Genomic DNA, 20,744 nt, shown 5'->3' with positions numbered 1-20,744 from the left:
TAACCCTCACCACCCTGCACTCAGGACAGAAAACTGAAGCACAGAGAAAGTTATCGAAAATCTCCTATAGAAACAAACACAAATAACATTCAGCGGGCCTGTGGTAGAGAGTTGGACATTGTCCAACGAGGTGGATCTGGAGGTGAGATTTGAGCTGAACCTTGAAGAAAGGGGAAACATCAATAGGTGTTGTTAGGAGAAGAATATTCCAGGCAGAGGAACAGCTTGGAGGTGAGAGGACATGATCACGAAATGCGAGTAAACTAAAGTTGCTGGAATACCAGGAATATAATAGAAGGAAGGAAAGACCGGACAAGAAAATTAGGTAGTGACCACACTACTGAGGGGAGTTGCATGCCCTTCTGAGTCAGCATGCAATGGTGAACCACCAAAGAGTCTGGGGTATACAAATGGGCACTGTGTTGAGTTGGGCTATTAAGAAAGATGACTTGGGAAATAGTCCAAAAGATAGAGTGGATGAGCAGAGATCAGAGACCAGGAAAAGATCAGGAAAGTCAATGCAGCTAGCTGGCAAAGCACTGTGGAATCAGAGCCCAGGATTTACCTCCCAGATCAGACTCTACGTAGGTGAGTGACCTTGGAAAATTCATGCAATGACTCTAAGCCTTGGCTTTCTCGCTTCTAAAACAGGGATGACAACACAACTTACCTCATAATGTTATTGGGGAATAAAACAGGACAACATGCAGGAAATGCTGTGTAAACGGGAGCTATCTGCAAAGGGTCATGGCTATTGAATTTGAACCTTCCCCTTAACTATTCCTCTGAGTTCAATCAGCCTTTGATTGAACATTTCCGGGACTAAGGTACTCATGCCATCCCAATGGTAACACAGTGAAGGTGAAAGAATAAAAGAATATGAAAGAATGGGGGTTTACCTTTCCCACTTCCAAAGAGAAAGGGTATATCTAGGAATGAACCTGAGGTAGAAAACAGAAAACAAAAGAAAACATTAAATACCAAGTAACCATAGTGGAGGGAGGTAAGTGAACTTTGAGATCCTCACTCCAGCACATACAATGAGTGACCTTAAGCGAATTACTTAAACTCTCTCAACCTTAATGTCCTCATCTGTGAAACACGGCTATTAACACCTATATTGCGATGCTATTGGGAGGATAGCTGGGATTATGTATAGTATGCCCTTAGAGCAACGCCTGGCTCAGAGTAGGCAATAAATGATAGATATTATGGGTAAATTAAAATAAAGCTATAGTCGCAGTTAGGCAGCAATACTGGTAAAGACAGAAAATAGAAGGTGGAAATAAGTAGAATATACGTGAGGTGTGACAATTGTAGAAATCGCATCCATGACCAGTGGCATGGAATTGGACGTCCCTTTTCTGAAGAGCCAAATGTGTTCTGCCCAACAGATGTGGCTCCTGAAAGGTGACCCACCAGATTAGATGATTAAGGATGGGAGGATCAAAAATGCAGGTTTGTAGACTGAGGGAAAAGGGGCCTGGAAGGAGAAAAAGCAATCGCCTCTGACTATATAATTCTCCTGCCACTTCCTGCCCTGGAACCAGACCCCATCACTACCTATCATGAAGGCACAATGCAAAGCAACACTGAGGCTGGAGTTGGGGAGCAGGTTCATAATAGCTCAGAGCTTAAAGGGGAAGGAATGGATGCCAGGACCAGACACTCATCCATCCAAGCACACAGGACGCATGTAAGTAGGACCTGTAGGTCTAAATCCACCTACCCTTTCTAGACATCAGAATACACAGCAAACCCACTCTTTCTGCAGAAGCTCTGCCTTGGTATGGCACGTACATTTATTCCAAAAATCTAGCCCAGTGCTCAGGGCACTGCTATGGCTGGGATAAACTTATTACCCTTTGCTTTTTTCTTAAAATTTTAAATTTGTTTCCCAAAGACTTGGTTTATAAACTTAATACTTTACAAAGAAAAAGGAAAGGAAAGGTTAACAATATGATCATGAAGACACCGTGTTTCAAATGCACGCCATCTGTCCTTCGCCTCTGAAGAGGACGCAGCAGGGCACGCACTGGAGCCGCTTTTCAACCACTGCGACTTCTTATACCTGTGTTCACCATAACTTATCACCCAGCCTCCCCAGACAACTACAAACACACAAGAGGTCCTGTCGGGATTCAGTGCTCTTTTAGGCAGAATCTCCTCTGTGCAAACCCAATTGGCCCGTCTAGGAAGAAACAACATCCCTGGCCACCTCCTACCCAAAATAAATCCAAAGGCCATTCATTGTGAAGACATCCATCTCTTCTCTTGATCTTCCGCAAACCAAAGGTAACCTGCAAAGTCAGAATTAGAGCATTTGCTGGAAAGGCAAAGCTGCCTAGAATTTTCCCGTGTCCTGGCACTTTCATTTTCAGGAAATGAATATTTATAAAGGTTTAAGAATATCTCTCTCACACATTTCTCTTCCTCCCAGGCGCAGAGAGCTCAACAACTCTTCATTTTTGAGTAAGAGTGTGCTGAAGGGGTGGTTGCTCTAGAAGATAGCATCCTCCAAGCACATTTCTGACTCAGTTATTCATCTCTTTGGCACAGATTTCCCCCCACAGGCAGGAAAGGGGCGATCACTTAACTCCTCCAGCAACACCGATTAAAAGTGATACCTAAGTGGAGTGTTTTTGGTTGATTCAGCCAACACTGAATCAATCATTTGCAGAAATAAGGAGAGAGCAGATGCTACAGTAGCTCCTGCTTCTAGAGGGGTAGAAAATAACACACAGCAAGATACAAGGAGTCACCAAGGACTGAGGGAATTCCCTTTCCTGGAGCTCTTCAAAAATAACACTGCCATTCATTTTCTTAATTGTTAAATAGGCCTCAGAATGGTTTTCAAGGCCCTCTCCAACCAGCAATGATTGAGAGTCAATTATTCTAAGAAATCAAGGTGGGGCATCTATCGACTGGAGGATAAAACAGTCAGGAACATACAACCAAAAGGTAGTACATGCAATCAAAATCGCTTGGCATGGGTTTCGGTAGTTTAAGAATAAAAATCCAAATACAAGTGAAGAGAAAGCCAAAGAGAAAAGCAGTTTTAAAGGAGCACCTCAGGTCTGCCGAATGGTCCCCAAACGCTGCCTAACATTTACGTCACAGACAAGCAAATGGACAGAGACGCTACATGCCAAACAAGACAGCTAATTTTAGCTGCAGGCCTGCAAAACTCTACTTTTCCAGCTCTTCATTATTTTTTAGATTTCAGGCTACCATGTGTCAGGCATTTCAGTCTGGTTTCTCCCAGTCCACTCGTGTTTTCCCAGTTGCTCTTTATTGCCTGCTACTGGGATCTCCCTGCTTAAAAACTGATTTGTCACACAGCAGACATCATGGGCTTGGGCAATCTGAGCTCCAAAATCAAAGGAATATGCCCATAGGACCTCGGAAGGTAGGAACACCTACAGGTGCCCAAGGTGAGAAGAGATTCACAGCAACCAGGGAAGAGACTAAGAGTTTGAATCGTGAAGTGTTGCCTTGCTGAAGACAAGCTCCCGCATCCATGAGAGAAGAGACCAAGTTCTGCTCTCTCTGGCCAGTCAGGAAACTACAGACAGCGATGCTGAGGCGGCTCCTGGAGTAGCCCCGAGGCTGGCGGGGAAACTTGTCAGGCCCTAGGACTGAGTGAGGAGTGCCCTCAAGCCCACACTGCAGCGCTGGTTAACCCGGCCAGAGTGATGGCCCTCTGGTCCAGGTCTAGCTGTCAGGTTGTTGGGGGAGGGCAAGTAGACAGAGACAAAGGACACACTTTGTTCCCACAGTAGCTGTAGCGTGGGACTGTGCACAGTGTGAAGCTGTCCCTGCTGAGCGGCCATGGAGGTTTCCTATAGAACAGCTGATGCCATCATTCCCCCAGGAAGACAAGCAGGCCAGACTTCTCATAGACTCATAGACTCCTTGCAGAAATGCTTACAGAAGCATCATTGCCACCTCAGGCAGGTGTGAGCAATTAGATGTACCTGCCGTCAGAACTGCGATTTCTTCACCTGATTTGGCAAATCCCATTTAACCCTTCGCATCCCCATGTAGCTCACTCACGGAAGAAGAAATGAGTTAACTTCAATGGAGTTTGGAGGGTGGAGGAAGGGAGCAGTTGAAGGAGGCAGGAAGGTAGAAACCTTCTGACCTCAAGATGTTACTGTTTATTTTTTCAGATGAAAAAGAAAAACGAAGAAATCAAGTAAGCAGTAAAAAAGGACTGCAGGAGACCGCTCATTTTCAGACATTCCTGGCATTTTAGGTAAAGAGCAACTCGGAAAACTCGTCCAGATTGACAGAAAACGTGTTCCCCTGTCAACCAGGGAAGGAAAAAAAAGATTCACTGAGCTCCAGGGAGGCAAGAATTCAGGCTCTGGGGCTTCCGGTCTCCTCCTAGCCATCCTGTCCCTGCCCCACCCCAGACATCCAGGTGGAAACCAGGCAAATGAGCCCGCACGCCTGTCAACTCCTATGGACCCCGGGGCCCGGTCAGGGGTCGCCCGCCACCGCAGACGGCCGCCGCCGCAGGGACACACCCTCGACCTACCTCAAACATGGGAGAGGCGCCCTTGCTCGGCAACGTGCAGCCCAGGAGCTCGGCGAGAAACTTTGCCATATACGAGCAATGAGGCAGGGGCCCTCCCGAAGCGCTGGATCCGTCCTTCCCCCGCGCACGAGCCCGAGCGGCGAGGTCCTGCCCGCAGCTCGCGGGCCAACGCGGGCTGCGGCTCGAGCTGCCCCGCGGCGCCGGGGCCGGGGGCGGCGGGCCGGGGGGCGAGCGCGCCTGCCACCGGCCGCGGCAGCCCGGGGTGCGAGGTGCGCGCAGCCCCGTCCGCCGACCGAGCCTCCCGCGCCCGGGAGCCGGGGCGCCGCCGTCTGCGCTAGCCTTTCCCGCTGAATGTCACTATCACCATAGTCAAGGGAAGGGCCCCGCCGAGGGGGTGGCGGGAGGGCCAACGGCGCCGCAGGCCGGCGGCGCGCGCGGGCAAGGGCGGCCGGCGGGCAGAGCGCCGTGGCGCAGCCACACGCCCGCCCCGGCCCCGGGCACGGCCACTCCAGCGACACCGCTCGGCTGGAGCCGTGGCCTGACGCTCCGCGGGAGAGCGGGAGGCGAAGGCGGGGGAGGGTCTGCTTATGGGGACCAGTCAGGGTGACCCACTCGCCCAGTTTTCTTCTCCGCGCGAATGGAAGTGGGAAAGGCGGCTGCCTCGGGCCGCCGACTGACCCCGGTGAGATACTGCTGCAAGGCGCGAGCTGCCCAGAGGGGCTCCCCCACCTGCCTGCGCCGGCCCCACCCTCCCTTTGGGAAAGGGAAAAGGCTCCCAAAGCCTGGGAGGAGGAATTCCCACTCCTGTTCTCACATAAACCCCTTTTATTAAATGGGGCAGGCACAGGTAAGCCCCAGAAGGGGAGAGGAGCCTTTGTAGGCACCGGGGCTGAGCCAGATCGGCTGCACAGTCACAGCTCCCTCCCTGGCTCTGGCTAGGGGAGGGGGCCACAGGATGGGCCAAGCATGCGCCTGGCCGGGAGACTGATACGGATAGCATGACCCTGTTTTTCTTCCCAAACGTGCAAGGCTTGTATTTTAATAAGGGAGATACTTAGGGCACACGGCCCATGTTATACATTTATTTTTGCATCCCTATAGCTGCACATCTCAAACTTCAGCGTGCAAAATAATAACCTGAAGAGCTTATTTAAAACCAGAAGTTTTGGGCCCCAGTTCCCAGTGTTTCTGATTCAATAGGTTTGGAGCAACCTCAGGAACTACTTTTTTATTAGGCACCCCAGGAGATTCTGATGCAGGTGGTGCCCAGGCTGGACATCTTAAGAAACATTGCTCTACCTCGGCAAATCCAGAAGTCAGCACCTAAGAGAACTTTAAAAGCGTTAGACTGGTAAGAGACAGAGACCCTAGAGGAAGTTCTGTCAAATCACCTAATTTTATATGCAAGGAAACAGAACTAGAAAAGTTCATATAACTTCATCAAGTCACACTGTATTAGAGACACTCCAGCCATAGGGGAGCACTCTGTAAGTACTTGTTTGGACCAACAGAAGACGGATGGTTGGATGGATGGTGCATAGCTGGGTCCAGATTTCCTGATTCTCATCCCAGAATTCTAGCTGGTATAGCAAAGTCACCGTGAATTTAGAGTAAAATGGGAAGGAAAGGTGTTAAACTAGATTAGTTTGAATATATCAGCTCGCTGCTTCTCAAACTTTTTCAGTCAAGTATTTTTCACAGTAGAGATTATCAAAAACAAAGTTTCTTTGAAATGTCTGGTTTTATCTTTTACATTATAGTCTGTGACATATTCAGGTTTCTTATAATATAAAAAGATCTACCCTCATGAGTAAAACTAATGCTCCAAATATGCTATCTTGATCCCATGGTTTCCAGAAGCCCCTGCCACAGCACCAGAAAACCCCAGCAGCAAAACCGAGAAATATGGCAGCCAGGTGCCCTCTGTGCTACACTACAAAGAGAAGGGAAGTTAAGACGCAGTAAGCACCTACAAACGTCTCAGGCACTGTGTCACTGGATTCGAACATGGGCTCTAGGGGCAGACTACCTCGATTTAAATCCCACTTCTGATATTTAATAGCTGTGAGACTTCAGGCAAGTGACTTTACTTTTCTGTGACTCAGTTTCCTCATCTGCAAAATGGGCATGATAATAAAAGTACCTCCTGCACACAGTTTGTATTCACTTTCTATTGCTGTCACAACTTAGCATCTTAAAACAACACCCATTTATTCTCTCACAGTTCTGTGGGTTAGAAGTCTGAGCCAGCTCACTGGGTTTTCCGCTTAAGACCTTACAAGGCTAAAACCAAGATGCCAGCCAGCTGACCTCTTCTCCAGAGGCTCTGGGAAGAATCCACTTGCAAACTCATTCAGGTTGTCAGCAGAATCCAGTTCCTTGCAGCTGTAGGTCTGAGGTCCTTGCTTCCTTGTTGGTTGTCAGCAAGGGGCATGTCCTCTGCTCCTAGAAGTGCTCCTTTTCATGAGACCCCTTCCATCTTCAAGGCAGCAACCATGTTGAGTCCTTCTCATGTTTCAAATCTGACTTCCTCTTTTGCCAACAGCCAGAGAAAAATTTTTTGCTTTTAAGGGGCTCATGTGATTATATGATTATAATATCTAGACCCACCTGGGTAATCTTCATATCTTAAGGTTAACTGATTAGTCACCTTAATTACATCTTCAAAGACTCTTTCACCATATAATGTAACATAATCGCAGAAGTAACACCAGGGGTGAAGGCCATGAGAACTATCTAGAAACCAGCCTACCACGTGATTATTTTGAGAAATAAGTAAATGCATGCATTTTACACGTTTAGAACAGTGCTTTATTTTGTGATATTTAGAAGATCTCAATAAAGGTTAGCTATTATTTTTTTCTGCTCATGCACCTCATTTGATTGTCATTATAACTCTGTGTTATTTTAAAGGTGAGAAACTGAGAACCAAAAAGATTGTCCAACACCACACAGTGGGTTAGTGGCAGAGCCAGGAATAAAAGCTAGGAGAGCCTGCTCAAGTCTGCTTTTGCTATTACACGATACTGCATCACAGAAAGCTGGACAAAGGAGAGAGAATGTTCATTTGGGGGAGTGGGACTTGAGAAGGAGTGTGGCAATAAAGAGGAGCAGAAGGAATATTTACAGATAGTCACTTGTCATAAGAGTAATTTATGGTTTAGGTGCAAGGGAGGCCGTACCAAATACTAACTGAAATAAGTCAGTCTTTAACTGAACCTGGGGATTTTTTCTGAGCAGAGGTATTTTTTTGTGATGATATTCGTCTTAAGAGGCTATACATTCAGGTGGGACCTAGACTCATTCCTTTGATGAGCTCTTCCTCTTCTACGCTTCCTCCCCTCTGCCATCTTGCATCTTGTAGTGTCAAGAGGAAATAAACCTTTCTGAAGGGCAGCCACCCACTGACCCTGCCTTGACAGCAAGAGCCTTGCCTAGACCTTCTCCAGGGTCTGCCTAGGCCTGAGTCACTACCACACCTATTTCCTGCTGTCTACCTTGCTGGTAGAGCAAGGACAGAGACTCAGGACCAAAAATAAGAAAGTAAAGCTAACAAATAAATAAATCATCTGGGGCTGGCCCTGTGGCCAAGTGGTTAAGTTCACGTGCTCCACTTCAGCAGCCCAGGGTTTCGCTGATTCAGATCTGGCCGCGGACACGGCACCACTCACCAGGCTATGTTGAGGTGGCATCCCACATGCCACAACTAGAAGAACCCACAACTGAAATGTACAACTATGTACTGGGGGGGTTGGGGAGAAAAAGCAGGGGGGAAAATACATTAATTAATTAAAAGATTGTCAACAGTTGTTAGCTCAGGTGCCAATCTTTAAAAAAAATAAAGAAAGAAAAGAAAAGAAATAAATCACCTTATCATCTCTGGTCCTCCTCCATCTAGGACCTGGACCACAGTATTATTCACTAGGAGGGTTGTTCATAGTCATTGATTCAGTATTTCCATTTCTAGAATTTATCCTAAGAAAATAACCAGAGAATCACTCAAAGACTATTACATTTAAAATTGTTTCATGCCCATAGAGGCAAGTGAGTGTCTTTTTTACCAACACACACAGTAACCGCCGAGGTTAAAAGAGCAGGACTGGAGTCAGGCTGCCTGGGACTGAATCCCGGCCCTGCCACACACCAGCTGGATGATCTTGGGCAAGTCACTTCAATTCTCTAAGCCTCCGTTTCCTTATCTGGAAAATAGGGATAATAATAATACCTACCTCATAAGAATTTAATTAGTTAATACCAACTTATTACAATTATTATACTAATATATATTCATATAATTAATATGCTAATACTAAAAAAAGCGCCTGGTCCATAGTAAGTAACAAATGCTAACTATTAGGAGGGTTATGATTAATGATATATCCTTAACTCCTGGCCCTAAGTCTGACCACAGGACTCAATGACAAATTGATTGAATAAATGGATGGAGGGACAAACAAATGAGCAAAGACACTTGTTGCATCATTATAAAGCCCAACTTTGTAAACCATCTAAAGTCCAAAAACAGGAGATTGGTTTAACGTATTATGGTTCATGAATAGAGTCAGCAGTAAGTATGTTTTAAAAAAATATTTATTGACCTAGAAAATGTCCTTTACGTGATGTTGATGGGAGACAGCACAGAGTACATGTAGCATGGAATAACTCTGTAACATGTTTACATGTATACACAGGAAGAAAATTAAAGGAAATATGCTAAAAGGCAATGGTAGTTCCTCTGAGTGATAGAATAATGGACTATTTTTATTTTCTTCTTTCCGTATTACTGAACTGTCTATTCTTGGCAGTGAACCTGAGCACAACACTGATTCTAATGCTTTTTCTTTTAAGACCCCATCATTAAGAACTTGGACATTAAAAAAAAAGTTATCAAGTTAATCTTAACTGAATTAAGATCTTATCCCTTTAATAAAACACTTAGAATGGACCAATTAACACAAACAAATCTACTGCACTGATACTCTCCTTAAGGAATCTCTGTTTGTGAAGAAGCCCTACTGAATATCATCCGAAATTTGATTTTAAAGCCACTCACGTTTACCGTAAGAGCTAACAGTCTCATTATCAACAAGAGCCATGACCCTGGGGATGGCCAAGTCATAAGAAGCAAATATAATCTATTTTTAAAACTCACTTATTTTCTCTTCTCATTTCGTTTAGAAGCTAATGTAGAAGTTGAAGAATAAAGCTCTGGAAATGATCATTTGCCCAGAATGAGTAGTAATTTACTCCTGCCAAGCTATAAAGACTGCTACTTTCACTTCCCCACCTCCTCCGTGGCTCTCTGGGAGAGCCGGTGTTGCAGGTACTGTAAATACTGTACTTCAATGTGGTCAGAAAATAGAGCAGTCTGACTAATCAACTATTCCAACTAATTATCGTCTCTGCAACACATGAATTACCACTTTTCAAAAAATTAGGCTGTCATACATTGCAATTAACACTGAAACTCTACTGAAGGTTTCATAATTCTTTGATGATTCAGAAGGCACTTCAGTGTCTCTCGGGGTGTCAGGTTCACCAGCATAAAAATCATTTATCCCGGTAGGACAGAGAGGGGAGATGCTGGGTAAAAGGAATTTTCAGTTGAGAGAAAGGCAAGCAAGCCAGGTTTTACTATGTTTACCAGGCTGAATGAATGTCTATTGAGCTCTTTAAGCACCTCCCGAGAAAGGCTCTCTATTTGTCTGAGATGTTATAATTATTATTCCACAGGAATACAATGGTAACATTCTATTTTACAACAAAGAAAATTAGATTACAAGTTATCCGACAACCCTCCCTCCTCCCAGCTAAGATCACACACCGTATAGAGTTACAATGGTGCCAATTACAACATCTTTTCATGCACTGTATGTTCCTTTGGCTTTTTACCATCTGAATGGATTTCATACCAAATAGCAGCAACTGGCAGCAATCAAAACAATTTGGGGGAAAATAGTTCCATCTTCTGTGTTCATGTAATGCTATTGATTTAAACAATATTTCCCTCACTTCTTTCTTGGAACAAGCGAGCATGTAGCTTCTGTCTGGGCTCCCATTCTGCCTTACCAAGAAGATTTGCAGGAGAGCCTAATATACAGGTACCAGGCCTTTTCCATCGCTAGTTGCTAGAAGCCAATTTCCATCAAAAAGAGAGTGTTTTGGGGCTGGCCCAGTTGCGCAGCGGTTAAGTTTGCACGTTCCACATCTCGGCGGCCCGGGGTTCGCCAGTTCGGATCCCAGGTGTGGACATGGTGCCGCTTGGCACACCATGCTGTGGTAGGTGTCCCACGTATAAAATAGAGGAAGATGGGCACGATGTTAACTCAGGGCCAGGCTTCCTCAGCAAAAAAGAAGAGGACTGGCAGTAGTTAGCTCAGGGCTAATCTTCCTCAAAAAAAAAAAAAAAAAGAGAGTGTTTTTAAGAATTTAGTTCAATCTACCACTACCCTCCTCCCGCAACCCCACTTTACAGAATCAGAGGCTCAGAGAGGTTAAGGTTCTTGCCCAAGTTTGCACAGCTAGTATATTGGTAGAGCAGGAGCCAGGTTCCAAGTATCCAGATAGCCCACACTCTTTCCATTGAGTCAGTGCCTCAGCGCCCATTGTGTGAAACTCCATATCTTCTCTAAATCATGCCAGGGCTGAGGTTTTGCCTGAAAAAACAGCACTATTCTATGAGCTAGGTGCAAAACAAAAGGAAGAAGGAAGAAGGGAGAGAGAGAAAGAGTTATAGAGGGAGGGAGAAGAGTCCAGCATCATGTCCTTGAAGTGCCACTCCCACAGCCGAGCTTATTCCCCTGGTGCAGGAATTTGGGATTTCCAGGCACAGTGAGCGGCCAAGATTTACTTATTTGAAAAGCTATAATGAGGCTCCCTGGAAGAATCTTTGCAGGATATCTTGAAGGTGATGACCAAAGAGATACACCAGACCCTCCCAGCCCTGGCTGTCCGGGATGGGAAGGAGACACATTGTAAGATGGGAAAGATTCAAGGTTTGACCAATATAATTGACTGATGGTCAGCACAAAAGGAAGACAGGCTGTTTAGGGATTAAGTTATTCAATGTGATATCAATCATCTTCCAGCCAGTCCTGGAGGGAACTTGTATTATGAGTCACCGGAGAGGAGCAGCCTGGGGAACCGGATCAATAAATAGAAAAGTCACAATATTATAGGTGCAACAAGAGACTAAGAGAATAAGATACATCTCCCCCAGTTGGGGTCTTAATAGAAGAGTCATTATGCTGGTGGGAAAAGGCCTGATTCACCAGGGTGTTGGTGGTAGTGCCTAGGTCAACACCGATGATGACAATGAGGGGACTGATGCCACATGACAAGAATAAAACCCACAGTGGCATCAAGTCTACACCATACACTTAGGAATCACGGCTCAAAGGCAGAGAGCCAAAGTTCACTTGGGAAAGAAACGGAGCATCAATATGGAGCCCTTAGGGCCAAGTGCACCAATGGGCAACAGCAAATAGGATCGTAGCTAACACCAGGCAAAGGAACATCAGGGCCAGGATCATGGCACCACCCAGTGAGCAGTGGTGGCCACAGAGGCCACAAACAATGGAGCAGAGAGAGCAGCCAGAACTAAACAGCAGAGCTGCAGCAAGGAAAGAGCTGAACATGTGAGCCAGCCTGGATCCTCCATGGGAAACAGGGAGCCCGAAAGCCAAAGATCCAGAAGATCTTCCATAAGGGTCTTGAGGCAAATACCATTTTTGTTTGCATTTCATTGCTTTGTGCACCTCCTTTGACTGGCCCCCCATCTTAATTGGTGTGGCCTACGTCTATGAAAGTCCACATGAAAGACAGCTGGGACAAGTGAATGGATAGGCTCTTGGCTCTGGCCAGAAGCACACCCTCCCCCTAAAGGCAGGTTCAGTTCTAACTACCCACAGAGGCCCAGATCTGCTCTGCACTAGATACTCGGTGAGATTAGAGTTCTGGACAATGCCACCCCTGAGGCTCCATCAGTCTCACAACCAATACAGTTCAAAAAGGACCCAAGGTCAGACCAAATCTAAACACGCGGGGGTTGTGGGGGAGGAGAGGGCAAGGCTAATCGTGCATCAGCCTGAAAGGAAGGGATGGTTTCCATCCAACCACACACCTCCGTGAGTTCTAGCAGCCACGTATTTAAACCAAAGCTCTTACTAAAAACACTATTTCTATTTTCTTTGGTCCTTCCCCTGTCAGCCCTGACCTCTTAATTCTCCACATGCAGAGGTATGTTTCAGACAACATCTTCCACAGCCAAAACAGTACAAGTCATGATATGGAATCCACGCTCCCATTTTTCTCCATCCTTCATTTCTCTAGTAATGATAGTAACAATAGCTAACACGGTACTATGCGGGAGGCACTGTGCTATGAACTTTACATACATTATTATGCATTATTATATTTGATTGTTTCATCAAATATACCTTTGTTTCATCAAATACCCTTCGGGTAACACTGTCATAGGCCCTCCTCTACAACTGAGGAAAACAGCATGCAGATGTTTATGATGCTCCCAAGGTCACATAGGCAGAAAGAGATGGAGCCTAGCCAGGCACCCAAGTGGTCCCCCAGAGCCCACATCCTAATCTGACATCCCCTCATCATTGACTAGAAGAGCAGCAAGGGATGGGGCTCTTTCAGCCTCCCCCGTCAGGAGAACTGAATCTGAAATGAGTTGAAAGAAGAAGCAGTTCTTAAATATACACTGTCTAATGCAGAACAACACAAAGTTTGCTGACTAAATAAAAAGGAGCAGAACTGAAGAATTTTTACCTCTATGCCCTCAAGCCTGCACAAGAAAATATTCCAAGTTCATTTTCCATTAGTTGCCCCTCCTAATGCTTACTGAGTAATGCTAGGAGAGTATCAATGGTATCCCCACCCAACTTTCATGTAAATCAAAGAGCTTTCCAAATCTGCCAAATTTCTTTAACTTAAGTGAGATTTTATAAGAACTCCATTTGATTGGCTTAACTTATTTTCATCTCTTTCAGAGCTTAAGATCCCCATATGTTAATTACCTTAAATGACACAAGGTTTCTAGGTCAGACACCGAACACCCAAACAACTCTAGTCCTACCATGAGCTTTAGCTGCTAGGACAGGCCCCTCAACAGCCACAAGATTTCCCTTGAAGGAGGAAAAAAAGTTGAAGTGTCACCACTCAGGAAAACAGTGTTCAAATTTAGCAAGGGAAGAATTGTCCAATGTCCAGGGTATAATCTGCACCCACTGGGAATGCCTGCAGTTTAATCCCAGCCATCTTGTGCATCACAAGATTTCGTGGATATTTATTAATTTCAAGGATGCAGTTCTGTACAGGGGACATGGAGATCAGGAGGGGGAAACCATTTATTTAAATATGCCAGAGGCACCAGGAAACAAAATGAAAGCAAATATAATTGTAGAGAGGATGACCCTAGTAACCTACCCCAAAATACAAGAAAAACACAAATGATCCAAACTAAAAGGCTTTGAAAAATGGAAAAAGAAAGAGAAAAAAAAGCCAGGCTCTTTGTGTTTGATTCTGAAAACATATATTATGCTCACACTGAGAGCTGGCGGGCAGATGGTTGAAGCTCATACAAGGAATATTAAATCTATTTGGAACCCTCTTGCCCTCCTGATGCAACACGGCTCATGCCTAGAGGGCAAGACAATCAGCACACAAATGTCTACAAATCACTCAGATTCTGTCACTAACTGGGAAATCCTCACCGCATCCCTGAGCACAGGGAGCTGGAATGGTTTGTCCCAACCCGCACAGCAGGTCAGACAGAAGGTCAGGAGACAAAGCTGAGTCTCCCTTTCTCTCTGTCTCACACACACACACACACATGCATGCATCCGCATACACACATGCCCACATGCACACACTGCGAGTCTCTTTGTATTCAGACCGGTTTCTGCCATTAGAATCAGATATAAAATGAAATGGCACATGAAAAGCACCCAGCACAGAGCCTGTTCATGGGGTTCAATGTGTTTTTGCCATCTCATCAGAGGAATAAGAACAGATAATTAGATTTTAAAGGCCAGGAGAAATGAGGAGTCAACAAACTTTTACCTTGCTCAGTTGTCCTTCACTTTTTGTATTTTCCGATGGGCAATCATTCAACAAGATGGTGAAGGTCACACACATTCCACTGATTCTGCCTGGAAACAGCAAAGCATGAGACAGAAGAAAATCATTCCAAAATAAGAGAAGATGCTGTATCAGTCTGTTAAACCTGAGCATCTAAATCTCAGTGGCTTATGAATATTTGGACAGCAAGATGCTTTAGAGCCTAGCTACTCAAAATGTGCTTCACAAACCATCACCATTGGCACCACCTGGGCAATGGTTAGAAATGCAGAATCCCAGGCCGCATCCAGACCTACTGAATCAGGGTCTGCATGTTAATTAATCAGCTCCTCAGGGGATCTGCTTGGGAGAGCACTGCTCTAGAGCAATACTCACCCCACCTGGTATGTGCACCTCAGGGCACACACAAAATGATCTATTAGGATGTGCAAAGAAGTTTTACAACTTCTTTTTTAAATTTTATTTCTATTTTTGTTTATTCTATTTTTATTCTCGTTTATGATTATCTCAAAAAAGAAATTCAGCTTCTCTACTATTTGACATTTAGCTTGATAGTGATAGATGTATAAACTTATAAATAAATATACATATGTTGGAAGTGTGGACTGAACTTTTTTTAACGGGGCTTTCTACTGAAAAATTGGGATGAGACTTCTAGCTACGCTCTGGTCTAATAAGGCCATCTAGCTGTCCACGGAGCTTGCACAACCACGTGTTGACTAGATGTCCTGTGTCTCCTCCCAGTTTCCCTATAAGTATGTAAAGTAGCACACAGCAGGGTCCTTCTCTTGGAGCACTTCCCACGGTTTCTCCAGCTGTGCCTCACCCAGCATGCATCTCAGTCAGCTGGCCCGAGGTCGGGGACATGTGACCACACTGACCCTTCTGCCCGTGATTTTCCCATAACGCTTGTCTTACACCTACATCACACAATACTGGTGTGTTTGAATCCTTTGCAAGACCCACGCATAAACAGGAAATCAACCTCCAATAAAATAATTGTCATTTCATTTGTAGTAAGTGCCATGAAGAAAAGCGTGGGAGGGTCAGGGAAAACATGCATAGTCTGGAGGGCCAAGGATACCTTCATGCGGAAGTGACATTTGATTGGGGACCTAAAGGATGAATACAACTTAGGAGCATTCAGGCAGGAGAAACAAGTGCAAATGACCTAGCGAGGAAGGAATTTAGGATAGATCAGATTCTGAATAACGGCTGGTGTGGCTGGATGTTGATGAGCAAGAGAGAGGGTTTCAGGGATGAAGCTAGAGGGGAAGACAGGGTCCAGACGTTTGGGGCCACGTGAAGGATTTTGGACTTAAGACTCTTGATCCTACGGTGATGTCCCAGTTTGGGCTCATCCAAAAGCAGACCCTGAGGCAAGGATTGGGTGCAAAATGTTTATCTGGGAAGTAATGCAGGAAGCTTGGTGAGGGTTGAAGACAAGGTAGCAAGGCAAGCCAATAAGAGGGTCACTACTGAGCGCTGTGGGCAATTAGGGCTCAAGGCTGGAGGGGACCCCCTGGGAGATTGCATGAAACATGCCTCAGAACTTTGCCATTGAGGCAGGGAAGCTGGGCACACATCCACCAACTCTCACCCTGCATTGTTTGAGAGATGCTTTGCAGTGTTAACTCCACCCATGTACGTAAAATGAGGAGGAGCCTATGGCCCGAGAATGTCCTCATCATATGCAGGTAGATGCCCCATGTATGGGTGGAATGAACAACCCATCCTGGCTTGCCCAGGAATTCCCTGGTTTTAGCACTAAAAGTCCTGCATCCTGGGAACCCCCTAAGTCCTGGGCAAACTGAGATGACTGGTCACTCTAATATAGGAACTATCTGCAGATGACCTCTGGCATAGGTCAAGGGGCACTGAGAGCATCTGCAAAATGACTTCAAAAGATTCCACAACTATACCCTGTCTAGATCCTGAAATAGCAATGACATTTTGTTACCAGAAAGACAGAGTCAGTGACATACCTTAGCAATGCTCAAGAAGATTATGAAACTGGACATTAAGAATTTCCAGAATGTAATATATGTTATTGCCTGTAATAGCGTGTTTGTATTAGTTTCCTGTGGCTGTTGTAACAAATCACCACAAATTTAGTGCTTAAAACAATACAAACTTATTATCTATAGTTCTGTAAGTCTTATAGAAGTCTAAAATGGTTGGCAGGACTATGTTCCTTCAGGAGGATCCAGGGGAAAATCCATTTCCTGACCTTTTCCAGCTTCTAGAGGCCTGCATTCCTTGGCTTGTAGCCCCGCATTATTCCAGCTTCTGCTTCTGTCAGCAAATCTTCTCTGACTCTGACCTTCCTACCTTCCTCTTATAAAGACCCTTGTGATTACCTTGGGCCAATATGAATGATCCAGGATGACCTCTTTGTCTTAAAATCCCTAACTGAATCACATCTGCGAAGTCCCTCTTGCCATTCAAGGTAACACATTCACAGGTTTCAGGGATTAGGACATGGACATCTTTGGGGGGGCCATTCTGTCCGCCACAATGTCCTTGATTCTAAGGTACATTTAACTGTAAGAGGTACATCAATTTAGTAGAAGCTCTGACAAGTGGTAACCCCTACCACATTAAATGTATATTTCTAAATGTACTGATTTCAGAAATGTGAAAAACTGCACATCTCGGAATGTAGCATCTATGATAATGCAATAAGCACAGTAGTGCTGGATGTTTATAGAGGCTCAGGTTCAACAAGCAGAGTCTAAGGTGAGAAATGAATACCTTATTCCAATAAATATTTTTTGACTCTCTACCAGGTACTAGACCCTGAGGGCATGGCAGTGAGGACACAGTCCCTGCTCTCACGGAGCTTACTCTGGTGGGAGAGGCAGACAATAAGCAGTTACCCAGGGAGTGATGAGGGCTAAGAAGAAGAAAGTAGGGTAAGGAGACTCAGGATATCACAGGGCAGGGAGGGGAGAATCTAGTTCAGATGGAGCAGGTCAGGGAACGTATGTGAGGACGTCATGTTTAAGCAGAGATTCAACGAAGCCACTGAAAACAAGAGTTTAGTCAACGGGCAGCCCAAACACCAGGACCGTGAGGCAGAAAGAAGCTTCACGTTGGAACATTCATCAGTTCCACAGGAAAGATATTTTCCAACTGCCACTATCTCCCCTCTGAAGCATAATGCTGCTCAGGTAACACTAACCACAAAATTTTACAGAAAATTCCAATTTTTTTCCTCTTTTTCTTAGGGTTGGGTGGGAGATATGGTGGAACAAGAAGGGGAAGAAAGTTGGAGGTGAGAAAATTATTTGCTATAAAACTTAGCAGCAGAAATTACCATTTTCTTCCTAATTTAAACTTGTGTGAAGTGCCTCGCCTGCAAGGAGTACAGAACCAGGACCAAAGGGAACATTAAACTCTCATCTTCTTACTTTCTGTTCCCTTCACAACTGGTTTAGTTATTTGAAAAATTAAAATGGGCATTTCTTTCTCTTTTTAACATTTCTTTTCAAATTTACACTCACAACACCCTAATATGTCCACCACCTCCATCCCGATACAGCCAACTCCTACCCGCCTGAGGCCTTGTCCCTTTGTCAGAAAGCCTAAGCTTAGATAAGCATGTGAGCCTGTCCTCTGGAAAACAAGACACAGGGCTGTCCCTAGACCAGAGATGAGCCAACCCCGTCCTGTCCCTACTGTGGGTCAAGGGCCATGAGCGACGTCTGCTTGATTAAAATCCCTTCAAAGAGAATAAGTATAAGTCTTAGTCCTTCTCCAGAGAAAGAGAAAAGCCATCTGGAAAGTCCCCAGCATCATTATGACAGCTACAAATTGCCAATTATTAATGGCTCCCAATCTAACAGCCAGACTGCAACAGGGACTCGATTAGTTAGGAAATACCGGCGAGGACCAGTTCCCCAAACAAAAGGACAAACACACAGGCACAGAGACTTTCCCCGGAGCAGTTCAAAGGTTCAGAATCTTGTAGCTTTAGAGGAAAATCTGGAGGGGACTCATTAGTGGTGGGAGGGTGAGGCCTCAAGCTGTGGCTCATGACTAAATCACAAAAGAACACCTTCTTATTAACCCTGAATTACACACCTCAACGTTTCCTGACATTAAATTTGCAATCAAGGTAGATACGATTAATATAAACACTAGTCAGAGTTATGTAGGAAATAGAAATATGATTTTTTTTTGGTCTCTTGGGTTTTTCATGAAAGTATTTTAAATTGTTCACCCACATGCCTGTGAATCTAAAGGTTATTTTTCAAATCATTACAATGACAAAACATACAGTCTGGCGACTCAATTGTCATGGATGTTTAACTTAAACCTCTAGCTTTCAGAAGTAAATTTGTATGATTCCATTATTGTTAGAACAGTCATTTTAAAGTCATATTATTCCACCTATAAAGTATCTTGACCTGAGTCCTACAGGAAACAATGAAGGCCTGGAAATTTATAATTATATTTGACCTGAACGTGAAACTGTAACCTAGAAACCAGGAAATTTTCAATAACAGCCTGGACTGAGCTGAATACTTTCCAAACCATAAATCATAGGTTTGTTGGACACCCTTATAGGTTAAATGATGCAAGCAATTTTAGTGCAGGCTGGTGGGATGCCCACCGACATGAAATGTGAACTCATACCTACAGGGAGATGTTCAGCCTGATCCACAAAGATTTCACCATAAGTCACTCATTAGTGTTAATGGAGCGTGGCTCTCAAATTCCAGATGACACTTGGAATTTTACTGCCTGTAGGAAAGGTAGACCAAGGCAGCAGCGCCAGCTGTGATCTGGGAAAATTGAAGATAAATCAAGTGTTTTCACCTATTAGAGTTGGAAGGAATGAAAGTCCCTACTCAGTCTCTACTTTTACTAAAATGTGAATACAGAATATTTTATATAGAAACCCATCTGGCCTTCATCATCAAAATCTACCTTCTACCGTGGCTGGTCCCACCATATGTAACTGAAGTGCTTGAGCAGATGTGGAGGGCAGCAATTCTTGTTACACTTTTGGCTCTTTCAAAATTTAGTTTAGTGTTTTGGCCATAATAGGTGGTCAGTAAATAAATCTTGATGAGAATGAAAAAGGAATAAGAGGAAGAAAAGGATATAAAATATGCTCAATTGTAATTTTTTTTTTTTTAAAGATTGGCACCTGGGCTAACAACTGTTGCCAATCTTTCTTTTTTTTTTTTCTGCTTTATGTCCCCAAACCCCCCCTGTACACAGCTGTATATCTTAGTTGCAGGTCCTTCTAGTTGTGGGATGTGGGACGCCACCTCATCGTGGCCTAATGAGCGGTGCCATGTCTGCGCCCAGGATCTGAACCCTGGGCCGCCACAGCAGAGCACGCAAACTTAACCACTCGGCCACGGAGCCGGCCCCTCAACTGTAATTTTGAATAGGGAGAATAATTACCAGTAATAAACAGGCCCCAAGGGAAGGAACAACTCTAACCAACCAGTTTTCCTCTTGTGATCTCAGGTAAGAATCCCGAACGTCCGTAATTGAACCCAGATATAAGTTTGGAAGGTCCCATTTTGTCATTCAATATTGGCCATTTCTCCACTAAGATGGAGTATTTCTTGGCCTTCGTGTCGCTCATTCAACTGAGGTTCCTGTAATACATTTAACCTTAATGGTGTTTACTCTACACTTGCTCGGCTAACAGCAAGACATGACAACTGGGTTTTTATTTAAGTGTTCTCTTGGATGGCGTCCGAGTGAAATTAGATGGAGCAAAAGAAATAATGTCTGCAGGCACACATTACTAATGAGGGGTGAAGCTAATTGGTGTGTGGGCAACACTACTCATTCCTCACGTGCAGAGCCACTCAGTGTCATTAACAAATTCTAAACCCCAATAGGGCTTTGTAATACTTCCTATATTACAGGAGTTCACAACTTCCTATCGGAGTTGACAATTATTCTTGACAAATGTTGATTTTCCTAAAACAGGAAGTCAGGGATATTAACTTACATGAGGACTTTTCCACCCATAGGTGTCTTTCTCTTGTTCCAATTAATAGTGACATGTGCCAAGCACGATGGTAAACGTTTTACGCACATTACCTGCTCAAAGCAAACTTGGAGGTAGAAA

At 44.6% G+C, this 20,744-nt stretch overlaps 1 protein-coding gene and 1 long non-coding RNA gene across 4 annotated transcripts in view; both read right to left on the bottom strand.

Moving 5' to 3' along the window:
* The window catches only part of RASGEF1B (RasGEF domain family member 1B), a 698,380-nt gene that overhangs the window by 500,827 nt on the left and 176,809 nt on the right, over nt 1–20,744 (bottom strand). The window contains exon 1 of one of the 3 annotated variants that reach the window (XM_044766219.2): nt 4,544–4,872. The exons of the other annotated variants lie outside the window; for them this stretch is intronic. Coding sequence (XP_044622154.1) covers nt 4,544–4,612 — 69 coding nt within the window. The 5' untranslated portion in view covers nt 4,613–4,872. Of the gene's footprint in view, nt 1–4,543; nt 4,873–20,744 lie in introns of those variants that run through there. 3 annotated transcript variants of the gene reach the window in all.
* On the bottom strand, nt 8,890–19,304 carry LOC139044842 (uncharacterized). The gene is made up of 3 exons (XR_011502164.1): nt 19,283–19,304; nt 14,624–14,712; nt 8,890–10,934 (listed from the first exon to the last, which is right to left on the bottom strand). It is a non-coding gene; the product is annotated as an uncharacterized lncRNA (long non-coding RNA).

The sequence above is a fragment of the Equus asinus genome, chromosome 3 (genome assembly GCF_041296235.1).
Source record: "Equus asinus isolate D_3611 breed Donkey chromosome 3, EquAss-T2T_v2, whole genome shotgun sequence".
NCBI lineage: Eukaryota > Metazoa > Chordata > Mammalia > Perissodactyla > Equidae > Equus > Equus asinus.
Note: the sequence above shows the minus strand (reverse complement) of the source record. Positions and strands in the feature narration are given on the sequence as shown.